Source organism: Mangifera indica, chromosome 7 (genome assembly GCF_011075055.1).
Source record: "Mangifera indica cultivar Alphonso chromosome 7, CATAS_Mindica_2.1, whole genome shotgun sequence".
NCBI classification, from domain to species: domain Eukaryota; kingdom Viridiplantae; phylum Streptophyta; class Magnoliopsida; order Sapindales; family Anacardiaceae; genus Mangifera; species Mangifera indica.
The window spans coordinates 13314246-13335491 of record NC_058143.1 but is presented as its reverse complement, the minus strand read 5'-3'; the positions used below and the strand labels follow the sequence as shown (position 1 = coordinate 13335491).

Here is a 21246-nt window from a genome sequence, read left to right as displayed (position 1 = left end):
CAACCTGAAGTTTGCATAAAGTGTGAAAAATATGGACTTGAAGTCCAAAACATAATCAGAATACGTATTATAATATTCTGAATACTAATTACAAAACCAGAAGTTTTGTAGATATGAGATAATATATGGACCTGAAGCTTCCAAAATTAATCTCAATATTTCTCCTACAAAATCAGTTATTTTGTAAATATGAGATAATATTTAAACCTGAAGTTTCAAAGATTAACTCATATATATTATCTACAAAACCAGAAGTTTTGTAAATATGATAATAATTGAACCTGAAGTTCCTAAAATTGGATGAATAATATTAAATGGGCGTTTTTGCATGAGTCTCCACCTAGAATTTGTGAGCCTTGAAAAACTAATTAAGTAAAATGTCCTAGAAAGACAAATACAAGGCTATTATGTTTCGGCATCATATCCCTGAAGGATTGCAAACCGAAATATGGATATAATGATAAATCCATTAACTTTGTGGAGAAATTTGAAAGATAGATTTGAACATCAGATTCAATAATACTCCCAATGACTCTATATTTAGTATAACTCTACAATATTCAGAATCTTTTCTTGAATATGGAAGATAAAATATTTCTCACATTTTATTTTATGCTTCTGTAGTAGCAATATCATTCCCTAAAGTGAACATAACTACCAGAAGTAGTTATCATGAGTATGAGTAACTCACCCCATAAAATATTACATTGTTCCCTAAAGTGAACGCAACTACCAGAAGTAGTTGTAATGCAGAGTAAACCACAAAATAATAAATGTGGTTATACATGTCATTGGTGGTGTACCTGTAGTACACATAAACATTGGGTGAATCTATATTAAGTACCCATAAGAATTAAATTTTTAATAAGTTAGATCCTGTCGATCTAATGAGTCTTGATGTTTCAAATCCTCTTTCAAAGAATAACAATGTGGGTCACTTGAATAGTGACAAGGATGCCCAAAATTTTTATAAATTTATCATATATATTTTGGAGTTATAAATATTATTTTATCTTTCAGTATCATGTTCTCTTCCTTTCAATATTTTGTGTACGTTATAACTAATATAATTTTTGAATGAAAGGAAATGGACTCCAAAATTAAAGCGTTGACTTCAAAAGCTGATGTGGGAAACATGTGTTTGGTGGACAGTGCAACAACGCACACAATTCTTAAGGAAAAGAAAATTTTCTTTTCTTTAGCATTGATTGAAGCTAAAGTAAATACTATATCATGATCAATTGATCTGATAGAAGGCTCCGAAAGAGCCACAATTCTGTTAAATAATGGGACCAAATTAAGCATCAATGATGCATTATATTCAAGTAAATCCAGAAGAAATCTACTGAGTTTTAAAGATATAAGAAAAAATGATTATCATCTTAAAACCATGAATGAAAATGGTACAGAATTCATCTGTATAACTAGTAATACCTCCGGAAGAAGGCTTATACTAGAAAAGTTGTCTACTTTATCATCTGGATTGTATTATACAATCATAAAGGCAATTGAAACCTACACAGTATCGAACCAGAAGTTCGTTGATCCAAAAGCATTTATGCTTTGACATGATTGTTTAGGCCACCCAGGATCTACAATGATGCGTAGGATTATTGAAAATTCACATGGACATACATTACAGAATCATAAAATTTTATTGTCCAGTGAATAATTCTGCACCGCTTGTTCTCAAGGCAAATTAGTAATAAGACCATCTCCCTCCAAAATTGGAGGTGAATCCCCATCGTTCTTGTAAATGATTCAAGGGGATATATGTAAACCTATTCACCCACCAAGTGGGTCATTTCGTTATTTTATGGTCTTAATTGATGCATCTGCACGATGGTCTCCTGTTTGTTTATTGCATACTCGAAATGTTGCATTTGCTAAATTGTTAGCACAAATTATCAAATTGAAGGCACATTTCGCAGATTATTCGATTAAGTCAATACGGCTAGATAATGCTGGTGAATTTATATCCCAAACATTTGATGATTATTGCATGTCTATGGGGATTGAGGTTGAACATCCAGTCCCGCATGTCCACACACAGAATGAATTAGTTGAGTCTCTTATCAAACGACTTCAGGTAATTGCACGTACTTTATTATTAAAAAGTCAATTACCTACTACTATGTGGGGACATGCTATATTACATGCTGCAGCGTTAATTCGTTTGTGACCTTCTTCTTATCATCTATATTATCCCCTACAATTGGTCATTGGTTACCAACTTGATGTATCTCATTTGAGAATATTTGGTTGTGTTGTATATGTCCCTATTACGTCTCCTCAATGCACAAAAATAGGACCCCAACGTTGTTTGGGAATATATGTTAGATATAATTCACCATCTATTATCAGGTACTTGGAACCATTAACAGGTGATTTTTTTACTGCATGATTTATAGATTGTCACTTTGATGAGACAACTTTCCCATCTTTAGGGGAAAAGAAAATGCCTCATAAAGTTAGGCATGAGCTTACTTGGTATGTACCTACCATGTCTCATTTAGATCCTCGCACATCCCAAAGTGAAACTGAAGTGCAAAGGATAGTGCGATTACAAATTATTGCCAACCAAATGCTTGATACATTTGTTGATACGGCAAAAGTGACAAGATCACATGTTCCAGCTGCTAATGCACCAACAAGAATCAATATGACTATTGAACAGTCCATTCGAGCTGTGACTGATCCATCTATCTCACGCCAGAAGCGTGGTAAACCTGTTGGATCGAAGGACATTGTTCCTCGAAAAAGAAAGGCAAATAATCAAACAAATATTCCTCCAGAAGAGGTTATAGTCCCTGAAGAGACTCAAGCCCCTAAAGTGACACAAGCCCCTGAAGTGGCACAAACCCCTGAAGTGGTACAAAATCCTGAAGAACAAGAAAATGAAAATATTGAAATATCTTTAAATTATGTTCATACATGAGAAGTGTGGAATCGTGAAACATTTATAATTGATGACATATTCTCATTTGCAGTAGTTACTGAAATTCTGAATGATGATGATTTTGAACCACGTACTGTGGCTGAATGCAAACAAAGACATGATTGGCCTAAATGGGAAGAAGCAATTCAAGCAGATTAGCTTCTCTAGCAAAACGTCAAGTGTTTAGGCTTGTAGTTCCAACACCTCAAGACGTACAACCCGTTGGATATAAATGGGTATTTGTGAGAAAAAGAAATGAGAAAAATGAAATTGCTAGATATAAAGTCAAGCTTGTAGCCCAAGGCTTTTCCCAAAGGTCCGGTATAGACTTTGATGAAACATATGCACCTGTAATGGATATAATCACATTCAGATATTTAATCAGTTTAACAGTCTCTGAAAGACTGGATATGCGTCTAATAGACGTAGTTACTACTTATTTGTATGAAAATTTGGATACTGAAATTTATATGAAACTCCCTGAAGGATACAAATTGCCTGAAGCAAAAAGAGTCAATTCAAGAGGCTTATACTCAATTAAATTACAATGATCATTGTACGGATTAAAATAATTCGGACGTATGTGGTACAATCGCCTTAGTGAATATTTGAAAAAAGAAGGCTATGTGAATGACCCTATATGCCCATGTGTCTTTATCAAAAGGTCAGAATCGGGATTTGCTATTGTAGCAGTTTATGTTAATGACATGAATTTAATTGGGACTCCTGAAGAGCTCTAAAAAACTACTGAATATCTGAAAAAAGAATTTGAAATGAAAGATTGGGGAAAACAAAATATTGTCTCGGCCTGTAGATCGAACACAATTCAAATGGAATACTTATCCATCAATCAGCGTATATTAAAAAATTATTAAAATGCTTTAATATGGATAAGGCTTATCCTTTGAGCACCACAATGGTTGTTCGGTCTCTTGATCCAAAAAAGGACCCATTTTGTCCTAAAGAAGAAGATGAAAAGATATTTGGTCCTAAAGTACCATATCTTAATGCCATTAGAGCCTTATTATATTTGGCCTAATGCACGAGACCGGATATATCCTTCGCAGTTAATTTATTGGCCCGATTTAGCTCTGCACCAACCCGTTGCCATTGAAACGAAATCAAATATATTCTCCATTACCTTTGTGGAACTAAAGATTTGAGATTATTCTATTCTGTCAAATCCTCTAAAAATCTTAGTTTGGTTGGATATGCAGATGTTAGTTATCTTTCTGACCCCCATAAGACCCGTTCACAAACGGGATATATTTTTACTTATAATGACAATCATGACGCTCCACCAAGTAGACCTTGGTTGCAACTTCTTCAAATCATTCAAAAATTTTAGCTCTCTATGAAGCCAGCCGAGAATGTATATGGTTACAGTCTGTCATCCATCATATCCGGAATGCATGCAGTCTTCCTTCTACAACAAACACTCCTTCCATATTATATGAAAACAATGCAACATGTATAACCCAGATTAGAGGTGGATACTAGGGATGACAATGGGGAGGGGCGGGGAGGGGATATCAATCCCCGTCCCCGTCCCTGTAGGGGATATCAATCCCAGTCCCCGCCCCGTCCCCGTTGCGGGGATAAAAAATAATCCTCGTCCCCTCCCTATCCCCTCCCCGTCTCCGCGGGGAAAAATCCCTTCCCCATCCCGGCCCCGTTCCCGTGGGGAAAAATCCCCTCCCCATCCCCGCCCCATCCCCGCGGGGAAAAGTCCCCTCCCCATACCCATAAATATAAATTTTAATTCTTTTATATATTTCAATAAATAAAATAAATCATATTTTTCTAAAATATCACTTGCTACAAGAGCTACAAAATATTCTTTGTTATTTTAGTTCAAATATAAAGTTTTCATAAAATCTAACAATATGCAATAATCAATCTCTTCATTTGTAGCTCTTCATGTATGTGATTTAGGGTAATTTTATAATAACATTAAATTTAACACTTTTCATTCACTTCAATTGATTTTATCAAGTTTATAATTTATTATTTTTTGTGTGTAAAACCTGGTGGATTGACTAACTAAGTTTTGAAGTTGAAATAAAATTAATTTGGTGCATTTGCATTTTATGATAATGAGATTCTGGGATTTTTTTAATATATTAGATTAATAGTTTAGAAATTAATAAAAGCTAATAGTTGATAATTCAAAAATTAGTAAAATTAAAGTTATAGTTTTAATAAATCATAATGTAAAAATTTCTAAAACTTAATAGTTTAGAAATTATTATATTAATATATTAGGTATAAAGGGAGGGGAGGGGAGGGGAGGGGCAGGGCGGGGACACATGTATCCCCGTCCCTGACCTGTCCCCGATTACAGGGATTTTTTTCGTCCCCATCCCTGCCCCTTTTCCCGTTTTTATCGGGGAATTCCTTCCCCATTAGGGTTGGGGAGGGTCGGGGCCCCTAAAGTCGGGTCCAAATTGTCATCCCTAGTGGATACATCAAAGGAGACAGAACCAAACATGTCTCACTAAAGTTCTTTTACACTCATGAGCTCTAGCAGAGTAAAAAGCTTAATGTCAAGCAAATCAGATCCAGTGAGAATCTTGCAGATTTGTTCACTAAGACACTACCGACATCAACATTTGAGAAGTTAGTGTATAACATCGGTATACGGCGGCTCAACAAGCAACTAAGTTAATCCTACTACAAAGAGGGGGACCATTCATCAGGGGGAGCATTCATCAAACAAAATTTTGAAGTTTATCAAATATTGGATAAAAGGTGCACTGTACTCTTTTTCCCTTCACTAGGTTTTGTCCCACTGGGTTTTCCTAGTAAGGGTTTTAATGAGGCAGTTTAAGCACGTCCAATGCCAACTTATAGAATATTTAATAATTATGTTCCTTTACTTTAGTTTTTATCCCACTGGGTTTTTCCTTAGTAAAGTTAATATAATTATCTGTAAGTGGTGAAAATCCAAAAGGGAGTGTTGCAGATAGTGGATTTTTCCACCCCATATTGTTGACTTTGGCCAAAAGGCAATGAGAATGCATTAATTGCTTTAGAAACTTAGCTTGGAAGAAACTATTTTTACTGGAGGGGTGGCAATTCTCCTATAAATACCCCCCCTCTCTTCATGTAATATACACACATTTCTTGCTTTTTCTTCTTGCTTCTTCTTGATTCTTTCTTACTTCTGCCGTGGCTTTGCCTTAATAAAATCATAACAATTCAATCATTTTCCCATTTATTTCATTATATTTATAACATTTTAATATTTATAAATAGATATAAAAACATTTAAAAGGGCTGCCTCCGTGTGCACTGCTTTGTTGTAAGGAGTTGTAGAAAAGTTCAGGATAAATCTCGGCGATTTTAATGTTATATACATATGAAAGTATTGTATTTGTTAGTTTAAAAATCACAAAACAATCAACATGACAACACCACCGCGACCCCTTGCTAGCATCGACAATACTAAATTCAACTACTAAAAAAGCAAACCACAATTCATGATATACTGGAATAAAAGAAAATTAGATGGATTTTTGGATGGTGGGGTGTGAACAAAATTAAATCAAATTTGAGATGGTAGGGAGGTTGATGGAGTGCCAAGAAGAAGAAAGAAACACTAATTTGATTTTTATGCTAGTTTGACTTGCCCGTGAGTTATTGTTTAGTTTAGCTTAGTTTCTGGGTAACTGATGAAGTAAATTTTGAACCATTTTGTTGGGTTGGTGTGAAAGAATTAATGATTGTTTAGCTTCATTAGAGTGATTTCTTTACCTTGGTATTATTCAACTTTGATTTCGTGTAACTGTGTAAGGTGTTTGATTATATGCCTCAAGGAAACTTGTATATAGTTATGTTTTAATTTTTTTTTTTTATCTGGGTGTAACTGGACCATGAATTATCGTTCACCAATGAGTTGTTCAATTCCTTTTTGCAAGTTTTTATGATGGAAATAGTGGATAATTAGTACTTTCAGTCATTGTGGCTGTTTAGATGCTCTGCACAGTGATAAACTATATAAAGCATTACTATGAATGATAATGTAAGGAAATTCAGCTTTTGAGCTTAGTAATCTGTTGTATTAGTGAAATGGTGTGAGTATTTTAGAAGTTATAAGCTTTGACGGGGTCTCACCTTTGAACTTGACATAACTAAGGGAGTTTGGGGAACTTCTGAGTTATCGAAAGGAGGGGTAAAAAATTGAAACAGTTGTTTCGCTTTGTGTATGATGAAGATTGTATCTTGGGCCGTTTTTCTGATTGATATCTTAAGTTAGTTTGGTGTGTGTGGAGTGTGGCTTGCAGGGCCTTTTTCTTTTTCTTTTTCGTTTTGGATGTTCTGTGAATGAGTCAGTAGCAGTTTGATGGCATACTGGCCTGTACAATCTGGGGCTTTGGTTACTTTACCAGAGCCAAAACCATCTTCTCAATACTTCGAGGAAGGGGCTTAGCTAAGAGTTACTGGGAAGTAAGACTTCTTCTCTTGAAAATTTAGTACACCTCTATTTTAAGTACATCTCTTGTTTTCACCTGTGCATATATTGTCTAATATATACGTTTTTGAATAATACTAGCACTACTGAATAAGTTCTTCCAAACACCAAGGGTTAGACTTTTAGATTAAAGCCCTTGTTTTCAACTGATAAGTCAAGGGTGCAAATCCCCTTGAGTTTGCTTAATTGGATATTTACATTTACAAATTTCCTAACTATTAAGGTTTTTGAGTTTGCTGGTGAAGATATAGGAAAGATCCATTTGTGGTTCTAGATTTCTTATTGGAATTCCTGAGCTGTGATATTAGAGTTCTGTTATTCTTTAGAATATTTTTCTTTTTTCGGATTTTGAGTTGTGGTAACATAGTTGAGCTAAATTCTAGTTTTTCATGAAGATTATAACAATGTTATTGCTACAAATGCAAGTGTGCAGAGGACATGTTGTTGATGATCTTACAAGTGTAGTGTGGTAATATGCTCGAGGATGAAATAAGGCGCAAGTTAGGGAGGAGATGGGTTGGTGGGTCTGGTAATAAATAACAGCAGTAGTATAGTTGGATTGTTTGGTTAATGATGGGCATACAAGGGCCTTGTGGTGGATGTCAAGTGTTTAAAAGTTTGTTGACTTGGCACCAAGGAAGGGCGTTGTCAATTGAATATCCCAAATTTTTATTTTTTATCTTTGTCACATATTGATGTGTTGCATAAACAGCTGCTTCATTTTTGGAGTGCTGACCATTCCTAATGGTTGAGTCATATGGTGTGATTTGATTCTTTTTTTAATTTATATGTACCACTTTCGGTCTTAGGACAAAGAAAGAAGATTCAAGATAGAAGAGAACAAAAAAAGATTATGGATAAATCTAAGGTGAAGTGCTGAATAATTTTCTGTCTTGGATGTCACATTAGTTGTTTTGATGTTTCATCATGTCAGAAGCAATTTGTTGAAATGCAGTTTTCAGTTCTCTAGTAACAATAACTATTTATCCTGGATGTCAACGAAGCCATTATTATCCAGTTAGATTTCCTTTTGACCAGGAAAATATCTTCAGTCGATGCCTGCTATTGATATTTATAATATCTCTGGATGGTATCCTTTCGATTGTACATGATTCAGATGTTAAGCAAAGATTAGTTGTTGAAAGGTAGTTTACAGTTTACTGTTCAACATGGATGCCCACAAAACCATTAATTTCCAATCAGGTTTCCTTTTAACCAGGGAACTATCTTTCTTCAGTGCCAACAAATGATATTTCTGCCCTTCCTCTATGGTAATCTTTTTTATTACAAGTGAGATTATCTGTTGATAGACAGACAGTGCTTTGGATATTAGTATCATGTCAACATAGATGTCAACAAAACCAGTATAATCAAAATAGGTTTCCTTTTCACCAGGTAATTATGTTCAGTTGGTGCCAACAAATGACATTTATACCATTTCTAAATAAAAATCTTTTCTATTATATCTGATTTAGAAGCTAAGTGAGATTAATACTGGGATCAGGTCAACAGTTCTAATAATTACGTTGGTTTTGCTGATATCAGAACATGGGTAATTGGCTCATGTATCACTTTTTATATTTACATATTACATTAATATATTTAAAATCAGAGGTAAATATTTCTTATTTTCATCCAGGTTACAAGAGTATTCTGCAGAGACAACCGTAGCCATAATTTGCTGATGAAGTGCCAACTTAAAGATTGACACCCAGCACCTGAGGGACCTTAGTTTTCAAGCTGAGACCATCTATCAGTTTATCGGTGAACTCTTTATTCAACCTGACAATGAGGTAAGAGGTTTTTACTACTCCAGCTCACTCTATCCATTATGGTTACGTTAATATGTATCAACAAGCCCTTCTGGTTTCAGGCAATCTTGCAAGCATGGGTACGTAGGAACATTAACAGCCTTGACAGCCTCTATCATGAGTCTTTTGTAGCTACTGAGACAGTATCAAGCTGATCACATGAAGGATACAACTCAATGCAGAAGGTTCACTCACAGGAAAAGGCACCAAAGTAATTTAGAATCTAGATTGACGTGCAGAAAATGGATTATTTCTTAACTGTTGAATCTTTATTATGAATATTTAATTCATGGTTGATATCTATTTAATGTCCATCAAAATTTAAGCTTTTAGAATTCCTGATGTCCTCTGGAAAATAAAAGCTATATTCTCTGTTCATTTATGGCAGATAGCCTTTAAGATTGAACATGGACAAATATGGCTATTAGAGCCTTTCCCCAGATAGTCAATAAGTATCTTTTGGACCATGTTCCTGATATATACATTGGTAATATCGTTATATCAGCACCAGTAGTACTGATATCATATACGGATACATCCTACTAAACTACTCATTCAAGCGCCACTCTATGCAATTAAAAGTTAGCAAGTAGGGTGGAATTGTACTGTCCGACTGCAGCTGTTCTTCTGCATTGATTCTTCTGTTCGATAAATGACCAAACGACTATTTCTCACCCAAGGTTTGATGTTTTCTCAAGTTTTCACCTTTTAACTATAAAAACACCAAACACTCATCCATGATCAGTTAGATTTAACAAAACTCTAACGGTGGTAAATTTAATCTCATTTTCCTACCTAAAAGTTTAAAAACTAACATTTTTTCTCTAAACTAAATTTGAAAAGATCACATTTCCCCCCCTAGGGTTTATTTCCAAACCCTTTCACTTTCTCCGGCGTCATCACCGGCCGTCTTCCCCTCCCGACGGTTTCTCTTCCACCGACGGCCTCCTTCAACTCTTGCACTATACATCCAACGCAGAGAGAAATCGTCTGGGAAGACGATCGTCTTCCCAGATGAAGATGACTCGTCTTCCCAGACGACGACGACTGGGAAGACGATCATCTTATCAGACGACGACGACTGGGAAGACGAAGACTTCGTCTTCCATGGCTTCTCTGACTCCGATCGGACGTCCAAATGGGAGGAAAGAGATCACCGGAAGGAGAGGATGCTTTGGGAGGAAGAGGCCGTCGGCAATAAAGCCGGAGATTTCAAAACGAAACCCTAGGGTGAAACTGCGATTTTTTAAAATTTAGGTTGGGGGAAAATTTTAGTTTTTAAAGTTTAGAAGGACAAAATTAGATTATATTTTAGTTTATTTTTAATATTATAGAGAAAATAACGATTTTACCCTTACCACCGTTAGGGTTTTGTTAAATCTAACCGGCCATGGGTGGGTGTTTGGTGTTTCTATAGTTAAAGGGTGGAAACTTGAGAAAACATCAAACCTTGGGTGGGAAATAGTTGTTTGGCCTTGATAAATTTTATCATGTTAGAATAAGGCTGGCTAGACTGGCATACATATATTTGTCTAGATTGTGTTCTCTCAACAAGTAGGCAAAAATCAGGGTGTTTGTTTTTGCACATGATTGTTATTCTGCTTCTTGTTCTGCACGTATTTCTTATTCTGCATTGTTATTTTAGCAGGATTGGGATTGATGGAACAAATATCAGAATGAGCAATACTATACGTATTTATTTTGAATATATAAATATATATGTATTTTATTATGTGATTAAATATTAATTTATTTTTAATTCAAAATTATTTAATCACATAGAGATATATATCATCTGTATATACTCAAAATATATTCGTATAATTTTATTATAACTGAAGATCCGTATTTCTTATGTTGGTTTTTGATTCTCTTGTGTGTTCCAAACTCCAAAGACATTTGTTTGATTCAAGAATCCAGTAGATAAAATGCGGCGAATTTTATATAGGATTTTCTTATCTAGGGGTCAACAATCACAGATTTTTCCAAAGCATCACCCACCTTCATAATGCAATTATAAGCCAACAACATAATCTGTATAATTCAACCATGATTACTCTGTTTAAAAACTATTATAACCCCATTAGAGATCTACAAATATCGATCCCAGTTACTAATTTCAGTACGACCCAATTGCAGCAAGCAAGCTAGGATTAAAAACCCTAGATTCCTCATGAAACTTCATTACTCCTTCTACTCTAGGTTCTTGGAAGTCAACACCAACCCATAACCATAAGAACAGAGACTCGTGAAAGGATGGATTGAGTGGAAATTAATTTGTCAGTATCCACTGCACCGCCCCTTTATTATTGGGGTGTATGTGTCAGCTTCTTATTTGTTAAAATTGTGGCTGGATGTGTCTTCCACTCTGTGTGATGACCATGCTCCTTGCTTTGCACCGACTTCATCATACCGTCTTGAGTGGGCAATGGAACCACGTGTGTAAAGGAGGCAGATAATTAAGTGTGAAAACAAGCAGAGTGACAAAGATTCACATGGTAATTTCGGAGTAATGATATACAGAAACACTTTTGAAAATATGAATGGGTATATGTATATAATATATTATAATATTATTTTATTTTTAATTTAAAATTATTTAATTATATAATAATATATTATTTATATATTTAATTATATATTAAAAAATATGTATATATAATTTTATTAATATTTTTGTTACAATCAAAGGATAGGATGGGGATCCAATAAATGTGATGGGTCATCCCACCTAGAAGGAGACATGAATCACAACGTGAGAAAGAGTCCGATTGACCCTAATAAAAATCATGGGGTCAATTGGTTCCCTGCCTCGTAATGTGGAATTTGGCAATCTTGATCTTGACATTTCATGAGCCCCACATAAAACCAATTTAATAATGCACCCATATTATAAATACCAAGGAATTTTCATTGGCTTAATGGGTATTTGTATAACTTGATAGAGAAATGTATATGGATGGTGTTAATATCATATTTAAGCCTATTTTGATGAACCTATATTAGGATTTTTCATCTAGGGTTTCCAGTAGAACATTCAAATTTTGTACATTATTAGCCTTATTATAACATAATAAAAAATTAATAGTATGGTAAAATATTAAAACTTTCAAATAAAAAATTAAGATTAAACCTCTTTTATATTTGTGAAACCCTAAAAAATTATTTACTAATAAAAAAAAAAACATAATCAAATTGATAAACCATTGCATTATCATTGTTTGGTAGGCAATAATGTTGAATTTAAGATTATTTTTATCAATCCCTAAAGCTTTCAAACAAATTTAATAAATAAACTCATATTAAAAATGAGCAATGTTATGTGTACCTATTTTTGATACACAGTTCATGTATACAGTAAGTGTCATCGTGTAATTAGATGATTTTAAAACATATGTCATCATATGATAAAAAACATCCAATCACATGATAACACTTCATCTGTGTATACAAATTGTGTACTAAAAAATGTATACATAGTTTTATTGATTAAAAATATTTAAGATTTTAATTATTTTTTAGAGTTATTTTATTAATTTTATAACAAAAGAAGATCCATAATTGGTATAATGATGTACATGATTTATGAATTATATGATAAATTATTTGACACTATGTCTTTCCCCTTTATTGAAGATAATGTTGAATTCTTTGATCATAAAAGACAATAGAAAAAAGTAGAGATTGGAATGACAAGACAAACAACAAGATAAGGCAAATGAAGAAACATTTACACAACAATGTCTCCTTCTTATCACAAATTATACATGTGATGTTTTCGTATTCAAACCTAATTTCCCCTGATATTTGGATCTCAATTTGGTTCTTTCCTCTTTCATTTTCATATTGATATTTTCCCATGTCTTTCCAACTCATACTCTTCCCAAAATTTGAAAATTTTGGGTTTTTCTTTTTAGTCTCTTAAACGAGTAATATTATACGTACCAATTTTAGTTATATAATTGATATTATTTTATCTTTAATTCAAAATCAACCAATCATATGATGACACACATGAAAGTGTATGTTTATTTATATATCGATTTGTGTATCCAAAGTGGGTATATATAATTTTGTTGTTCTTAAACTTATTTTGCAATAATCATTTGATTTCAAAATTAAAGTCGATATAACCCTTTTTTTTTTGTATTAAAGGGATTTAATTTTCAAAATTTTCTATTCAAATAACTAAACTTTCATATTTTCTTATACAGTGAATCAAACTTTCAATATTTTTTTATCAAAAGCATTGAACAAATACAATTATAATTGTTTATTTTATTTTGCTTTAGAAGTAAAATAATTAGTTTAATACTTGTAATAAAAAATAATGAAAGTTTAATACTTTAAATTGAAAGAAAATATAAAAAATTTAATCTCTTTAATTTAAAAAAAAAAGAGATATTGTTATCGTATAAATTAATAATGCCGTGAAAGAAAAATGAAAGTGTTTTCGAGAAATCCTAAATTATTTATATAGATAATTTCATCAACGAATAATCATTGGAGATATTACTAGTATGGGTCAGCCGATAATGACCTATTAGATATATATTATTATTGTATTAGCCCTAATGAGTCAGTAATCTAGCATTAGTGAACCCTAAACATAAGATTAGGTATTAAATTAGTAATGTAGTGGAACAAAATCAATTTCAACTATTATTTTAATGCTATGGCCTCATGGGTTAGTTTTAGTATTCTTAAAATAAAATAATGGCACCAAAATGGTAAAAAAGGTTAGAAAATTTAGGTATCAAATAACTTAATAATTTTAAAGCCACCCCATTACTAGTTTTATTAGTTTTATTTGTCCTAATCTTCACCTCACCTTGGCCCTACTTGAGTACTAAAATTAATTTTAATTATCCAATTAATTTATAAATTTGGACCGGGTCGGTCCATAGAAGGAGCATTTAGTATGTAATTAGCCATGTGTATAGTGGCTAATGATATTAATTCATAAAACATTATGTTATAATTATAATTATGACCCCATGAAATAATATATAGTTTTTTATTTTTTTTATATGACATAGTTGAATTTCATGATGATTTGGCCACCAAATGAGTTTATTTGATTAATAAAATTGAATAAAAATAAAAATATAGAAGATCAATTTAAAAATAATAAAATTTAAAAAATTATTTTGATATTTTAAATATATTAAATCAGTAATTTTTCAAAATTAAAAGGTATTAAAATACTAAATTTTTTATACAAAGGGGGTTAATTTAAAATTTTCAAACATAAAAGGGTCAGAAAACCATTGTTGACCTCCTGTGTCTGCCTCCTCATTATTAGAAATTTATTTTAAGAATAGGAAAATTCGTGGCTTAAAATTGATTTACATAAGGAAAAAGCTCTCTCTCATTGTATGATTGTTGACCTTATTGCTGGACAAATTAAAATGAATTTAATTTAAATAGAAAATTAAAAAAAAAAACAAATTATATGTTGAAAATCGAAACTACGAAAGCTGAAAAGGACTTTTAGAAAAAACTGACACACGGAAGCACAAATACAATTTTTGAACCACAAAGGGAATATTACCATTGACACCCTGAGGTTTTATGAAAGGACTGTCAATGCGAACCACAATCATAAAACTAACACTGTAACCACAATCAATCATCCCTTTGTAAAGAAAGTTTGGTTTTATGACTTATTACCTAATTTTTATAGGTGAAATGATGAAGTTATCTTTTTTTTTTTTTCCTTTATTTTTATTCTCCATTATATCTAGTAATGTTTGTTTACTTGTCAAACTTCTTAATTTTTCTAGAATTTTGTTGGACAAGAAAAAAATAAAAACAATTATAAATATTATCTAACTTTCATTATGAATAGATAACAAATTGGGATTGTTGTGTTAGTTTTTAATCTTTAAATAATTTATAATTAAATAATACAATTGTTTATTTTTTCTATTACGCATAGTTTAAAAAACCCGATTAGATTAGTCGGTTCGACTAGTTAAACTATTAACTATTAGTCAAATTGGATCCAATTCACCTAAAAATCTTTCTTTTTTTTGCAATTAAACTGAATTGAATTGGATTTAACTGGAGTAAATCGTTCGAATTCTTCAATTGAATCGATTAATATAAAAAATTATTTTTTTCAAAAATTCATTAAAAGCTTGAACCCAAGATCTTATTTATCACATTTGAATATATAAACACCATCAAACCAAAATTATTTAACTGTTAAATAAATCAAATTATATATTTAATGATAAATTATACAAAAATTTTAAATATTATTTTTGAATAGTTAACTGATCTAACTACGGGTCAACCGATCTGATCATTGATTAGACCAAACTGCTTTCTCTAGCAAGTTGATATCCGATCTGGTTTCAAAAACTATGCTATCATTTTAAAATCATCTAATCCAATGCTAATCATATTAGATTATAAGAATAAGTTTGTATAATTTATTTATACGTATAGTATTACTCATAATTTTTTAGCTGAAGATTAAATTTACAAAAAGTTATGGATTGACATGTAATTGACCTGAATAAAAATAACTAACCATACCATGAATAGGAAGTGAAGTATACAATACATGCCAGTAGAAAGTAGAAAAGTTGGAAAGCTGTTTTGGTTGAAAAGCATTTTTAAGCAGAAGCAGAGCTGACAAATAGTGGTTTGTGTATTTGTAATTGTATGTACAGAGAAAGACTTGCCTTTGTTTTCTGCTCCACACATAAAAAGATAGAAACACAACCCAACAAAGCTTCTTTTCATCATGGATTATAGTCTTTCTCTGGATTTTCTCTCTGGAAATCTCACCGCCATTCCTCACTTCTGCGTCAGTTTCCGGCAGCTGACGTCCGCTTCACGCCACCTTCGTCATACTTCTGCTCTCTGATCTGGTTTCTTCCTTCAAGGTCTTGCTTGGAACTGAAAAAGTGTTTCTTTTTTTAAGTTTGTTTTGATTTAAGGGTCTTGTTTGGTTGCTGAGAAAATTAAGGAAAAGTTAAAACGGGAAGGGAAGGTTTTTTTTTTTTTTTTTCCATTATCTTCGTACGTAATAGACTGAAAGCTCAGGTGGGTTGTTTTTAGCTTGTGTCAAAACTTTCCTTCTTCTGGTTTGTTTGGTTTCCGAGAAAGTTATCGGACAGGCAGAATAGAATAAAAAGTTTGACCTTCACATATTACGTTTTTTATTTGATTTTCGAAAGTTTGATTATGATTCAAGAGATTTAGTACGTTTATGCAACTCAGACTTCCTGAAGATTGATTTTTTTTGGGGGGACTAACTTGAATTATTTCATTTTCTTTCATTGTCTCTGCTCTGTAACAGAGCATTGCTTTGATTCCGGATATTTAACCTCTTATGATAAACTTTTGTCTGAAAATTATTTTTTCCTTCATTTTCTCGGCAAACAAACAAAGGGGTCAACTTCAGTTTGGTTACTGAGTCAATGGAAAAGAAGATAATAGAAGAAATATATCAACGCTATGTTAAGCGAATAGAGCATTTCCAAATCGGCCCGTTTAAGTTAAATGAATGTCCTGTGTATATGATATTTTTTTTGTTTACTTCTACCGAATTCTAGACGATGAGTTATTTGAAATACCATGTCAGATTGAATATTCTCTGTAATGTCTATCCGATTCCTAGCTTTTTTGTGTCTTTTACTTTATTAAATTCAGTTTCACATTCACTGTTTTTGTTCTTCTACTTATTGAATTTCTAGTTCTTGGCTTTCTGAATCAGATCATGTCTTTTACTTAAATTACAGTGCAGTTCCATTCATTATGCTTCAACTATCCGTTTGTTTCTCAGGAAAATAGCTTGAGAGAAAACAAGAATGTACTAGTCTTCATTTCTTAAGAATCTCTAAGCAGTTTCCTTTAAGGAAAATAATCTGTCTTTCTGTTCAATTTCTTAAGTTTCTTCATTTTCAATCTCCAGATATTGAGTGTAATCAAAGGGAGAGAAGTGAAGAGCCATTCATTGTTGTGGTGTGCTGTGGGGGTTGAACTCAGAAATGGGGCATTTCTCCTCGATGTTTAACGGACTGGCAAGATCGTTTTCATTAAAAAAAGAGAAAAATTCTTGGAGTTGTGATGGAAGAGGAGCTGCAGAAGCAATGGCAAGGGAAGCCAAGAAGAATGACTTGATTTTAAGGTCTTCCGGATTTGTTAATGTAGATGGTTCCAACAATTTTGCCTCAGTTTTCTCCAAGAGAGGCCAGAAAGGTGTTAACCAGGATTGTGCTATTGTCTGGGAGGTATGCATAGATTACTTATAAGTTAAAGTTTTTAGTTCCAGTGATTACTTAACACGGTATCAGAGTTACACGTAAGCTCATCTGTTTGTTATTTGCTTCGATCTGTGATACAATTGAAGGGCATCTTGGACTAGAGTTTTAGTGTTGAAGCTTACATATTCCCATAATGCATTGTCCAAATCTCATGGTTGCTATACTAGCTTCAATCTATTGCAACATTCTGTTTTTCTTTTCTTCTTTCAATAGTTTCTTGGTGACTTGAGAGAAGCATTATTGTTTGCATAAGAATATCTCATATTATACCTTTTCTCTTATCAAAATTTGGTTCTTGGTTGTATTTTTGATTGACAAATGTGCATTTTTTTAATTTTGGATCAGGAATTTGGATGTCAAGAGGATATGATATTTTGTGGGATATTTGATGGGCATGGTCCGTGGGGCCACTTTGTGGCAAAAAGGGTCTGTGAATCGATGCCTTCTTCCTTGCTTTGTAATTGGCAGGAGACTCTTGCTGAAGCGTCAGTTCTTCCCGAGATTGACTTGGATTCTGATAAAAAGCATCATGGGTTCAATATATGGAAGCATTCTTATGTTAAGACTTGTGCTGCTATTGATCAGGAGCTTGAACAACATCGTAAGATTGATTCTTTCTTTAGTGGAACAACCGCATCGACAATTGTTAGACAGGTAATATACATTTCTGTATCCGTAGCAATTCTTTTTCGATAATGGGAACAAATCCCCTCAGTCTGTCTATCATGATTCTTGTATCTAATGTGTGTATATTTTGTTGACAGGGTGAATACATCATTATAGCCAATGTTGGTGACTCTCGTGCTGTATTAGCTACCACTTCTGATGATGGAAACTTGGTACCAGTTCAGCTAACAGTTGATTTCAAGCCCAACTTACCTCGTTAGTATCTGTCTTTTTCAGAATTTTAAAGAGCAATATATTAATATTTGACCTTTACCAGATAACTTAAGTTGTTAGGTATCACTTAACATGGCGTCGTTATAGCTGAGTTCAAATTTCTATGTATAACCTATTTTTATTAGAAAAGAGATAAATCTACGAATCTTTTAACGTTCTTGTTAATCATATTGCAGAGGAGGCTGAGAGGATAGTCCAGTGCAAGGGGCGTGTATTCTGTCTAGAAGATGAGCCTGGGGTGCATAGGGTCTGGCTTCCAGATGGGGAATCACCAGGACTGGCAATGTCTCGAGCCTTTGGTGATTATTGTGTAAAGGAATATGGACTAATTTCGGTGCCTGAAGTAACACAAAGGCATATAACCAGCAAAGACCAATTTGTCGTGCTTGCAACAGATGGAGTACGCACAATTCATTATACTTTCACTATTATTTTAGGATTTTGTTGAAAGATAAAATTTTATCCATTGGTGATTACATAATGCGTATAAATTCTTGCTTAGGTTTGGGATGTCATCTCCAATCAAGAAGCAGTTGAAATTGTATCTTCAACACCAGACAGGGCAAAGTCGGCCAAGCATCTGGTTGAGTGTGCTGCTCATGCCTGGAAACGAAAGAGAAAGGGGATTGCAATGGATGATATTTCTGCCATTTGTCTCTTCTTTCACTCTTCATCTCTGTCTCAGGAAGTTAGCATTGTTTCAACGCCAAAATAGTAACAAAAATTAGCAAGGAAATATTTCCTTGTTTGTCATTTCTCGCAAACTAACTATGTATCTTATTTAATGCATTTAGTTTATCTGAAATAGTTCATATCAGGTTCATGTGCTATCCTCTTCCTTTGTGTTAGCTAATCAATGAAATTGGTTCACAGACTTCAATCGTTCCAGTGGATCCTTCCGGGTTAATTTCCCCATTTTTGTATGTTTCCAGCTTCCCAGGTGTGTTATTCATATGTCAATTATGGTGTGCCCCAGTTTCTCCTTTCTCTGGTCCATGATTTGTCTGAGAGCAGTACTGGAGTATTAGAGTTCATTGGGGATGCAGTCAAAGAGACTTTGGTAAAGAAAGTAAGCATAAGGGTTAATTTGCAGCATTCCTTTATCAAATAATTGGTGACATGTGTAGGTTTTTTTGCAACGATTTGGAATAAAGATGAGAAAAGCAATCGATTAATTCCTTTTAGATCATACCACCACACTCCACAGCTTCAACATTCCCTTTAGCTTCTTATTAGGGTCGGGTAAACACTGTTAGAAGACATAGTGATATTTTTTATATCAAATAATATAAATTTTAGACATCGCAAAAACTACTTATTGAAATTGGAAAGACTAAGGTTATATAAACCTTATATTATAAGTTTATATTTTATATTTGGGATCTTAACAAAAAGGAGGTCTCATATGCAGCTTAGGGCAAAGCTACTAGCCAATAATGAAGATTTGCATGAAGTTTCAATCGTTTAAGCAGTATTGATAAGCAATTGTTTATGTTCAATACATCTGTCTAAAATTAACCTCTGATTTTGCATCCTCTATTGCAGAAGCAATTGCTTCAAAGGCTGCTTGACCATCTATAAACCACTGAGATAAAATCCCATCTTCAGTTAAACCCCTTGGAGGAGCAAAGGAGCCAAAGTGGTGAGGGTGACACCACCCCCTCATGAGGCCTTAAACGGGGATCATTGACATTGAGTGCTCCAATCCATTTGTCAACTTTACCAGTACTTGCAGTTTTCAAATCTATTGTCCAACTTCCACAAGATCATGAGGCCATTAATGTGAGAGTTAGAGGATTGGTAATTGGGGAATCTGAAAGAGGGAGAAGGACTATTTCCCACCCAACTTTTGATGCATTCTCAAATTGGCACCCACGGCAGATGAAAATCCAGTTTTCCCACTCGTGAGCTGTTAAAATGGATGATTTCTGTTTGCATAAGGGTAAAATGTCTATTTTACCCTTGTTAGATGAAATGACAAAAATACCCCTCAATTTAATTTCTCAAAATTAATGTGAGAGTTTTACCTTCACCCCCCTTAGGTTTTAGAAACTAACATTTTCACCCCACGGCAGATGACAAAATACCCCTCAACTTTAAAAACTAACATTTTCACCCCAAACCTAGGGTTTCCATATTTTTCAAAATATAGCCGCCCCCCATAACTTTCAAAACTAGCATTTCACCCCCATTCTCCAACTTAAACTCCGAACGTCTTCTCCGGCGTCGTCACCGGCCTCCTCCTTCTCCTGGTGCGACGACGGTGGTGTGACGAAGAGATCTTCCTCTCCTCATCGCACGGTGCGACGAAGAGACGGAGATCCCTTCGTCGCACGATGCGACGAAGAGACGGAGATGGGGGGCGTCGATCTGGAAGAACAGACGGAGATGGGAGATCTGGAAGAACAGACGGAGACAGAGATGGGGGGCGTCGATCTGGAAGAACAAACGAAGAGACGGAGACGGAGACGGAGATCTGGAAGAACAGACGAAGCGTCGTCGTCGTTGAAGCGTCCCTCGTCGAAGCGTCGTCGTTTGTAGTCGTCGTCGAAGCGTCGTCCTTCGTCGTCCTTTGTAGTCGGAGATGAGAGATCGGTCGAATGCGTCGGTCGTCGATAGTGGCCGGATAAGGAAGCAAACCCCAAGGGTGCAATCTAAACTTTTCAAACTTTGAGGATGGGTTAGTTATTAGTTTTTAAAACCTGGAGGGGGGAAACGGTAAAATTTAAAAATTTTAATGTTTTAAATAGCAAATGACGATTTTGCCCCTGTCCCTAACTGAAAATTTGGACGGCAGTTTGGTCACGGGTGGGAAAACTGGATTTTCATCTGCCGTTGGTG

General features: G+C 33.9%; 1 protein-coding gene across 2 annotated transcripts; it reads left to right on the top strand.

Annotated features, from left to right (window-relative positions):
- Positions 1-15844: 15844 nt before the first annotated feature.
- On the top strand, positions 15845-19285 carry LOC123220078 (probable protein phosphatase 2C 34). 2 transcript variants are annotated; one of them, XM_044642080.1, is made up of 6 exons: positions 15845-16122; positions 17154-17472; positions 17851-18159; positions 18270-18387; positions 18582-18805; positions 18908-19285. In XM_044642080.1, the coding sequence occupies exons 2-6, from the start codon at positions 17230-17232 to the stop codon at positions 19118-19120; spliced, it is 1107 nt and encodes a 368-aa protein (XP_044498015.1). In that variant the 5' UTR covers positions 15845-16122; positions 17154-17229; the 3' UTR covers positions 19121-19285. The 2 variants fall into 2 exon arrangements, with proteins under 2 accessions (XP_044498015.1, XP_044498016.1); XM_044642081.1 differs by lacking the exon at positions 15845-16122 and adding an exon at positions 16951-17051.
- The last annotated feature ends 1961 nt before the right edge of the window (positions 19286-21246 follow it).